Source organism: Dama dama, chromosome 20 (assembly GCF_033118175.1).
Source record: "Dama dama isolate Ldn47 chromosome 20, ASM3311817v1, whole genome shotgun sequence".
NCBI classification, from domain to species: Eukaryota; Metazoa; Chordata; class Mammalia; order Artiodactyla; family Cervidae; genus Dama; species Dama dama.
The window spans coordinates 33,824,401-33,834,906 of record NC_083700.1 but is presented as its reverse complement, the minus strand read 5'-3'; the positions used below and the strand labels follow the sequence as shown (position 1 = coordinate 33,834,906).

Genomic DNA, 10,506 nt, shown 5'->3' with positions numbered 1-10,506 from the left:
TTTTTTAAAAAAATTCCCTATATCGAGATTTTTAAGTATCATTTCCCACTAAAGGAACCAGAATTACTTGGAGAAATGGTTGATTCCATTTCCAGGGCCAATAAGCTTGGAACAAAATAATGAAGAGGGGGAAGAATAAGAGGACAATGTAGATGAAACAAGATTGACATCTGAAAATGGCTGAAATGTTGGGTACAAGGCAGTTCTTTAAAGCATTGTACTTTTGTACATTTTTTAATTTTTCCATAAAAAGTTTAAGAAAAGATAAAAATAATTGCTATTTTGAAAAACACAAATAGCAATGTCATGCACATGGTAAAACAAGTATTAATAACACATAAAACTATATATATATACTTTGGCCACCTGATGCGAAGAGCTGACTCATTTGAAAAGACCCTGATGCTGGGAAAGATCGAGGGCAGGAGGAGAAGGGGACGACAGAGGATGAGATGGTTGGATGGCATCACCGACTCGATGGACATGGGTTTGGGTGGACTCCGGGAGTTGGTGATGGACAGGGAGGCCTGGCGTGCTGCGGTTCATGGGGTTGCAAAGAGTCGGACACGACTGAGCGACTTAACTGAACTGAAAGCTATATAATGAAAATTTGAGTCCTCACACCCAGACCCTCAACTCCCCTCTCCTCAGCATGATCTCAGTAACCTTCTAAGTAGTCTCAATTGTTTCTATGAATATATATATATATAAATACATAAAATGTACAAACACATAAACAGGCATATCATTTTTTAAGGCTACAAATGGTAGCATATTACACACACCATACTATGCCTTATGAAGTTAAACAGTTTTAATACAATGACTATGTCCACACATTATAATATCATAGAAATGCTTTTGCATATTTGGCTTCATTCAAGCTTTTATGATCTACTCCAGATAAAAGGGTCCCATCTTCAACTTCTTCAAAATTACTTAAAAAGGCAGGGCTAAACAGTTTTCAGTCTCTAAAAGTTTCAAAGTTTAGGTTTCAGTTTTGGGGACCTAGTTACCTCAAAAGATGTCATGTTTAAAAACATCTCACATTGTCTCCTACAAATATAATCTTGAGAGATGCAGTTGAACAGAGGATCAATACAAGAATCCCCTTTCTTCCACCCAGAGGACATGGCGAGGAATGCATAAGCCCTGTAATGAACTCAGCAGTACTCCCCTTTACCGGATAGAAACTGTTACCTGTTCTCAACTCGGTATCACTTGCACCCCGCACAAGTGCTTTACTGTCTGACACAATGAAGGTCTATAGAAAGCAAGTTGGGTTTTAAAGCGTCTAATGATTTTAATTGGAGAAAGAAATGGCAACCCACTCCAGTGTTCTTGCCTGGAGAATCCCACGAACGGGGGACCCTTTTGGGCTGACGTCTATGGGGTCGCACAGAGTCGGACACGACTGAAGCGACTTAGCGGCAGCAGCAATGATTTTAAGAGTCAAAAGAGATGGACTTAGATAGCAAGGTTCTACCCGGTTCTAGAATAAACTAACTGAAGGTGGGGGTACATATAAGAAGCCACAGGAAAAAACGCGACACATCAGCAGGGAGCAAAGTACATTCATTTCACTCGATTATTTACCAGGGAAGGTTATTAACATATAAAAAGCAAATGCAGCTATGTTATCGGACGACAAACCCCCAAATCCACGTGAATTTGCAACATAAATCAGGAAGCCCAGACTCGTCCGCCGTGGCCCGAGAGTCCCCACCCCGCCTTTAGGAGTCGAAACTGGAAGCTTCAGTGTCTCCTAGGTTACCCAGGACACTCGGGCGGGAATGAAACGCACCGAGCAGCGCCGGCTCCACAGCAGCGGGACCCCTCAACAGCCTTGCGCTCGGCTTACGCCCCGCCCCGCCCCCGGGCGTTAGTGTGACCCCGTGCTTCGCGAACTGTGAACCTGGCCCCGCCCGCGCCACGGGCCCTAGAGCGCTTTCTTGCGTACGGTGGGTGGGGCTTTTAAAGGCCGTTCACGCAAAGGCCAACGGGGCTAAGATGGTGTCCGCTGGGCGCCTTGGGACGGTTTCCTGAGGGATTCGTCGGCCCAACAGTGGGAGGGAAGAGACAGAAGCCCAGTCTCTTGTCCCACACAGGTAGGAAGCAGGGAGCCTTTCTAGCCGTTCTGAGGTCCGAGGGCCAAACCCCAACCAAGTACGCCGTGGGAGCGAACAAATGTTGGACATGAAAACGCCGAAAGCGCGGGGAGGCGGAACTGTTTCATGGTCACCATTTCGCGACGTCTAGGTGACGTCGCACAGCAAGCACGTATTCTACTCTTTCACCTTCAGGCAGCCTCCTCATTGTAAGAGCCTACGTCTTTAAGCGAGTGATGGACAGTTATTTCGGCCTATCAACTTTATCGTCAACATCCAATCAGATTTAAACTTCTTTCAGCCGCCGGAGGAGTTGGAAGAAAGGCGTCGAAAGAGGGAGCCTTCTTTCTCTCGCGAGAGCGCTGTGAGCCGGCCTCTCAAAAAAAAAAAAAAAGCTAGAACATATGGCCTGACTTCCCAAATAGTAGGTTAAAGGACGGGGTCATAAGCCAATGAAAGTTATGAGGAGGCGGGATCACTGCTTTCGCCCCGCAAGAAGTACCGTTAAGAGGGCAGACTTTTTGTCCAATCAACGCCTCAAGACTTTGGGTCAGGTGACCGTCGAGTGCGAGGGGCGGAGCTACAGTCTGGCGCGAGGAACCGTTAAGATGGACAACGAATATAACCAATGAGGTACTCTAACTAGGGCGTTGGGAACCCAATAACAGTGGTTGGGCGGGCGCCTTCCCGGAGCGCGGGGAGATGTAAAGACAGACAAATAGTTTTCCCAATGAGACTGTAGAAGTGTGGAGCTAATTGACCAATGAAGACTGCGGGGCGGGACCCTCTGCCGCGGCAGAGTCCAAGATGGCGGCGTGCGGTTCCGCTGTGTGAAACGAGCGCGGGGCGGCGGGTTAGTCAGTTCCGCGGAGAAGATCTCCGACGACCCGCTACCATGAAGGGAAAAGAGCGCTCTCCGGTCAAGCCGAAACGCTCCCGTGGTGGTGAGGATTCGACTTCCCGCGGGGAGCGGAGCAAGAAGTTAGGGGGATCTGGTGGCAGCAATGGGAGCAGCAGCGGAAAGACCGACGGCGGTGGCGGGTCGCGGCGCAGCCTTCATCTGGACAAGTCTAGCAGCCGAGGTGGTAGCCGCGAGTACGACACCGGAGGGGGCAGCTCCAGTAGCCGCTTGCATAGTTACAGCTCCCCAAGCACCAAAAATTCCTCGGGCGGGGGCGAGTCGCGTAGCAGCTCCCGGGGTGGAGGCGGGGAGTCACGTTCCTCTGGGGCCGCCTCTTCAGCTCCTGGCGGCGGAGATGGCGGGGAATACAAGACACTGAAGATAAGCGAGTTGGGGTCCCAGCTGAGTGACGAAGCAGTGGAGGACGGATTGTTTCACGAGTTTAAACGCTTCGGTGATGTAAGTGTCAAAATCAGTCATCTCTCGGGTTCTGGCAGCGGGGATGAGCGAGTAGCCTTTGTGAACTTCCGGCGGCCAGAGGACGCGCGGGCGGCTAAGCATGCCAGAGGCCGCCTAGTGCTCTATGACCGGCCTCTGAAGATAGAAGCTGTGTATGTGAGCCGGCGCCGCAGCCGCTCCCCTTTAGACAAAGATTCCTATCCTCCTTCAGCGAGTGTGGTCGGGTCCTCTGTAGGTGGTCACCGGCACCCCCCTGGAGGAGGTGGTGGAGGCCAGAGATCACTTTCCCCTGGTGGCGCAGCCTTGGGATACAGAGACTACCGGTTGCAGCAGTTGGCCCTTGGCCGCCTGCCCCCTCCACCTCCGCCACCACTGCCCCGAGACCTGGAGAGAGAGCGAGACTACTCGTTCTATGAGAGAGTGCGCCCAGCCTACAGTCTTGAGCCAAGGGTGGGAACTGGAGCAGGTGCTGCTCCTTTCAGAGAAGTAGATGAGATCTCACCCGAGGATGATCAGCGAGCTAACCGGACGCTTTTCTTGGGCAACCTAGACATCACTGTGACAGAGAGTGATCTAAGAAGGGCCTTTGACCGTTTCGGAGTCATCACAGAGGTAGACATCAAGAGGCCTTCTCGGGGCCAGACCAGTACCTATGGCTTTCTCAAATTTGAAAACCTAGATATGTCTCACCGGGCCAAACTAGCGATGTCTGGCAAAATTATAATTCGGAATCCTATCAAAATTGGCTATGGCAAAGCTACACCCACCACCCGCCTTTGGGTAGGTGGCCTGGGTCCTTGGGTGCCTCTTGCTGCCCTGGCACGGGAGTTTGACCGATTTGGCACCATACGCACCATTGACTACCGCAAAGGTGATAGTTGGGCATATATCCAGTACGAAAGCCTGGATGCAGCTCATGCTGCTTGGACCCATATGAGGGGCTTCCCACTTGGTGGCCCAGATCGTCGCCTTAGAGTAGACTTTGCAGACACAGAACATCGTTACCAGCAGCAATATCTGCAGCCTCTGCCGTTAACTCATTATGAACTGGTGACAGATACTTTTGGACACCGGGCACCCGACCCTTTGAGGGGTGCTCGGGATAGGACACCACCCTTACTGTACAGAGATCGTGATAGGGACCTTTATCCCGACTCTGATTGGGTTCCGCCCCCACCCCCAGTCCGTGAACGCAGCACTCGGACTGCAGCTACTGCTGTGCCTGCTTATGAGCCACTGGATAGCCTGGATCGCAGGCGGGATGGCTGGTCCTTGGACCGGGACAGAGGTGATCGAGATCTGCCCAGCAGCAGAGACCAACCTAGGAAGCGAAGGCTGCCTGAGGAGAGTGGGGGTCGGCATCTGGATAGGTCCCCAGAGAGTGACCGTCCACGGAAACGTCATTGCGCGCCTTCTCCTGACCGCAGTCCAGAATTGGGCAGTAGCCGGGATCGCTACAACAGCGACAACGATCGATCTTCCCGTCTTCTCTTGGAAAGGCCCTCTCCAATTAGAGACCGACGAGGTAGTTTGGAGAAGAGCCAGGGTGACAAGCGAGACCGTAAAAACTCTGCATCAGCTGAACGGGATAAGAAGCACCGGACAACTGCTTCCACGGAGGGTAAAAGCCCTCTGAAAAAAGAAGATCGGCCTGATGGGAGTGCATCCAGCACCAGCACTGCTTCATCGAAGCTGAAGTCCCCTTCCCAGAAACAGGATGGGGGGACCGCCCCTGCAGCAGCAGCATCTCCCAAACTCTGTTTGGCCTGGCAGGGCATGCTTCTGTTGAAGAACAGCAACTTTCCTTCCAACATGCATCTGTTGCAGGGTGACCTTCAGGTGGCTAGTAGTCTTCTTGTGGAGGGCTCAACTGGAGGCAAAGTGGCCCAGCTCAAGATCACTCAGCGTCTTCGTTTGGACCAGCCCAAGTTGGATGAAGTAACGCGACGCATCAAAGTGGCAGGGCCCAATGGTTATGCTATTCTTCTGGCTGTGCCTGGAAGTTCTGATAGCAGGTCCTCTTCTTCCTCAGCCACATCAGACACTGCCACCTCTACTCAGAGGCCACTTAGGAACCTCGTGTCCTACTTAAAGCAAAAGCAGGCCGCTGGGGTGATCAGCCTCCCTGTGGGGGGCAACAAAGACAAGGAAAACACCGGAGTCCTTCATGCCTTTCCACCCTGTGAGTTCTCCCAGCAGTTCCTGGATTCCCCTGCCAAGGCACTGGCCAAATCTGAAGAAGATTACCTGGTCATGATCATTGTCCGTGGTGCGTCTTAAAGTCCATGTGTAACTTGTATTTAGTACTTTGACATGGTTCCTGTTTTGTGATGTGTAATGGGATACAGCATCGGATGAAATTTTCTTTTTCATTTGTTGTTTAGTTTTAGGTTTTTTTCTTTTTTATATTTTTATAAACCTCTTTAAAATAGAAGTCAGGAGAGTTTAGCTATTATTTTAAGGGAAAGGACTCCCCTAAAGGTAGTAGGCAAGTGGATTTACTTTAATTAGGAGTTTCCACTCTTACGTGTAACTGTTTTCCTCTTTTTCTGCGGATTCTTTTTCTTTTTTAATCTTGAACTTAAATCCTCAAAGTTACAAAACCAGAAATTTGAAAAGTTAGAATTTGAAAAACAAAGAGCCCACTAGCTGTAAAAAGATAATACACACCTAAAAATGACTTTGATTGGTATGTAGGTAAATAATTCCTGTACCAGAAATGTTATTTGTGTGGCTGAAATTTGAGCAGGGATCTCAGGAGTATAAGCTGGTAAAGCATACATAAAACGTTGCAACTACTTTAATCAGGTGTTTGAGTATTTTTCTTAAAATACGTGGTGTGTTCCCAAGAGCTTGCTTTAACATACATGTTTTTACCATTAGTTTTTGAGTTCTGTATCCCATATATGCACTTTTGGTTTGTAGCTGAAACTGTTCAGTAAAAATAGAGGAGTGTGTTACAAACCACGTTGTCTTTTGCTTACACTAGTATGCAGGAAGTGAGTAGGTGCTTTTAAAATCAGAATTCTTTGGTCAGTTATTGGTGTGTGGTGGTGTTTTCACTGACTTTCAGAGGGGTATAGCAGGTACAGTTCTAATTGTGCAAATTGCAAAACTTGTGTTTTTCATCAGAGGTGAGTTTTTATTTTTGTATTCACCCAAATTTCTGACTTCAGTAATAGAAAGAAGAGTTGTCTGCAGGCTCAGAAGTCATCCTTTTGTTTCAGTGGGCATTAATTACCCATATCTGGATTGCAGAATTTTTTTAAGTCATTGTGAAATACTTTTGACATACTCTAAAAATTTTGCTGGATTTTTATTTTCATATTTAAACAGCAATGACTTCACATTATTGAAAGTATTTTGAGTATCTTTGAAATTTTCTGTTTATATTTTCACTGGTGTCCAGCCACAGAGAAGTGAAATACCAGTTTAGGAAAACTGTTTTTTAGTGGTTTATTTTCTCAGACACCTGGAATTAGTATAAAATAATTTAGCCCACCTCCACAGTTTTTTCCAAAACTGAAGATTATCAATTTCTGGTTCTTAATAAGAGCTTTTGCTGCTTAACAATAATTCATGGTTTCCTTGTCTTTTTTATTTTCCTCCTCCACCCCCAACCCCTAGTTTCTCAGGTCATTTGTAAGTGTATTTTCCCTTGTGATTTAAATGTTGAGGACTTTAGCTAAAGCCCTTGATATTTAATTATGATTAGAAACTTGAGGACCTTTGGATCATGGTCATGTTTCTGTGCTATGTAAGTGACTTACTGAAAGCCTGGCAGAACTCAACTGTTTTCTTTCTGTTATCAAAGCTGATAGTTTTGAAATAGCACCAATAATAACCCAAGGAAACGTCATGTAATTTTTAATTGTCCGTTATGACAGGTGTCTAATGCATGTTAGCATGAAAGCCTCATCACTGCTGTGTCATCCTTTTTAGTTTTCACTATGCATTTATAAGTTTTCTTTGTAAGTTTGGAGACTTTTGTGTTTTTTTGTTTTTAAACTGGAAAAACTAGCCATTTTGAGAGAAGGAAGATAATAGACTATAAGCACAGAGGTCCTTGGTGTGCCTATAGGGAAAATACCTGAAGTCCTACAATTAACACTTTTGGTCCTTTTGCTTTTAAAAAACTGCTTGACACGCTAATATGGAATAGACACCTGTTCGGAAACTTATGTCAGTGTTCAGAAACTTATGTCAGTGTGCAGTCTATGCATAAATAAATGGGGTCAAAGTACAATTTGTGGCTAGATACATTTTTTCCAGTTTAAATAGTCTCACTAACCATTAACTTTTGAATACCTTTTGATAAGATGGCTGGACAAATGATTTTACTCTTCTAGAGAGTGAAGTCCTTGATACCTGATTTTACTCTAACCCAAAGTGTGTGTGGCTTTCTTTTTTTTAAGTTGATATGCCAGCTTATCGAAGAGTAGAGTACTGTGGGTTTTGCTCCATGTTTGAATCTTTATCTGACATCGTGGCTTTTGTTAGATCTGGGCAATTTGCGCTTCAGTGTTTTTGAAACAATGGCTTGATACCATTTCTAAATGTATGTATTATAACAAAATTATGTTTAGTTTGGTGCTTACCTACAGAGTGCCATCATTCAGATGAATCTCTTACTTGTGTTGCTCATTCTGTTCAGGTTTATAATATTGGTAAACTATCTACCTAAACTTAAGAGTGAAATGAAAGCATTTGTCTAAAACAGTCTGGTTCTAATTCTCACTAGCCAGAATTTGTAATCTCAACATTGGATGTTCTTTGTGACAGCCAGTTTCTTTTGCTTTTATTTTTTTAAAAAATGTATTTGTTTAATTGATTTTTCTGGAACTCAAGTTCAAATGAATGGAATTTCTTAAGTATATCATTAAATGACTCATTAAGTATTACTGGTGAAAAAAAACCCATCAAGCTAATTTAGATTTTTAATCACAATTTCAGAGTTTATGAAAAACTAATCATTCAGCTCCTAGCCAATTTTTTTTTACTATTATTTTGTTGGTTGTTACTTGGATTCCTATTAAGAGTTTTCCACGAAAAAATTTAAATTCCTGCTTTCAGATGTCTATTTTGACTCTCACCCGAGAGTAAGTAGAGTTTTCCCTTTAAGGATTACGTCTTAAAACGTCCATCTTCTGGCTGATACAAGCTTTTGTCACATTTTGAAGGTAATATGTTCTGGCCCTTAGCTCAGTTAGACCACCTGAGGTACAACAGTAAAAGTAAGGGGTGTGTTGCTTTCAGAGTCTAACACTTGTTTAGTTTATTTAAAAACTATTTTATGAGCAGATTTTCACTGACAATTTTTGTTGTTCTTGTCTTTTTAATTTCTTTTAATACTTTCTTCAGACGGTGAAATTGCTCATTATGCAGGTACAGCTTAAACTGCAGTTTGGGTCCATATAGGAACCATTCACCAAAAACTCTGTGGTAACAGAACTAGGAAATCCTCTTGAGAAGAGGGCCTTTAGTGACCTTTTTGTGAAAAAGTTTTTGGAGAGAATTTCTGGGCCTTTTTTTTCTGTCTCTGCCACAGAGTTTGGTTTGGAGATAGGAGTTAGGTATGAGAACAAGAAGAGAAGTGGAGCTGACCCTGTTAACATTCTGGTTACAGTGATGTGCCTAAAGGGAGAAAATGATTTCAGGTGACCACGGTGAACTGTCTTTGCTTAATGAAGAGTTTTATATGTATGATTTAAACGGTTGGAAAGGTAAAAGTCCCACAGTGTTCTTTGGCCGTTTAGCGATTGTATGAGTGTTTTAAAGAAAATAATAGCTGCTGTCTTTGGTAACACAAATGAAGGTGGATTTTTAAAAGGTTTTGTATCTTGACCCCTTTCTACAATAATGGAGTAGGTCTGTATTGCTCCATATAAATTACAGAATGAAAATAGATGGGGTATAAGTTTGACTAAACTCCACCTTTTTATAGTTTTCATTTTTTTAAGTTATGTAGAATATATTAATTATAAACTTGCTTTTTTCTGAATTTTCTTGACATGTTTTACTCAGTTACATGAGTACAAAGGATATTTTCAGTCCTGTAATCCTTAATTGCAGTCTTTTAAAAAAAAATTCACCCTATTGTTCTACTTGTTGTCTGTTCACAGTAAGTTCATTTCAAGGTTTGTGCCAGTGGGTATTATTGGTGCTTTTTGAAGTCAAGGTGGATTAAGGTCTTGTTAATGTTATGTTCATCTATAATGGCATAGGGGAAATATATATATTTTTAATATTGTAAACATTTGTACTGAATAACCTTTTTTTCCCCCCCCGCAAGCAAAACTGGTGAACAACGGATGAAGACATGGAATTCAAAGCTCTAATGGACCTTTTTGAAGAGAAGTTGTGGCTTATGTGAAGTTTACATGGGCCTCTTGATGGAAGAAAGCTAATCTGTTTAGTATTTGTGCATTTTACTAAAATGGCAGCTTAAAGTTGTGTATCTGCTATTGTGATGCCAATGCCGGTGTTTTAAGTGGAAAAAAAAATGACCTTGCTTTGTGCTGTGTACACAAGATTTCTGGAAAAGAAAAACCCTTTTTATGGCTCACACAGCTTAAAAGTAGCTGTCACTCAAACGTGCGCTCACAGTTGAGCTGCTTTTGTTTTATTCTAAATAAATTGTTTCTTTTGAGGAAAATGTTTTTCTGCCTGGAAGTGAATTGACGGCAAACCTTTGACCCCTTTGTTTGCAGCTGAGGGGGTACTTGCTGCTGCTCAGATCTTGTATGTCTTGAGCAAGAAGCAGGGAGACCATCATTTTGACTATCACAGTGTGTCAATTCTGAAGGATCACTAGTGTTACTGTGACCCCCTTTGTTTGCAGTGAAGGGGATCATTTGCTTCTCAGTCCTCAACTTGATGAGGAAATGGTGCTGTTTGCTGGCACGCAAGAAGCCGGGGCAAGCACCGTAAGCCTCACCACAGTGCACAAGTCGGGGGCTTTGCTGGTTTGAAGAGCCGGAGTTGCTGAATTTTAAGTTTTGATTTATTTTGTCCACCCATCACGTTTGGCCTTAGTTT

At 44.2% G+C, this 10,506-nt stretch overlaps 1 protein-coding gene across 1 annotated transcript; it reads left to right on the top strand.

Moving 5' to 3' along the window:
• Positions 1–2,523: 2,523 nt before the first annotated feature.
• On the top strand, positions 2,524–10,274 carry RBM15 (RNA binding motif protein 15). The gene is made up of 2 exons (XM_061121194.1): positions 2,524–5,737; positions 9,761–10,274. The coding sequence occupies exons 1-2, from the start codon at positions 2,872–2,874 to the stop codon at positions 9,781–9,783; spliced, it is 2,889 nt and encodes a 962-aa protein (XP_060977177.1). The 5' UTR covers positions 2,524–2,871; the 3' UTR covers positions 9,784–10,274.
• Positions 10,275–10,506: the final 232 nt, after the last annotated feature.

Excerpts from the sequence above, each read along its gene's own strand:
- RBM15 (XM_061121194.1), top strand. The coding sequence starts at position 2,872 with ATGAAGACTGCGGGGCGGGACCCTCTGCCGCGGCAGAGTCCAAGATGG. Across the intron at positions 5,738-9,760 it reads GGTCATGATCATTGTCCGTG|CAAAACTGGTGAACAACGGA; the intron begins GTGCGTCTTAAA and ends CCCCCCCGCAAG.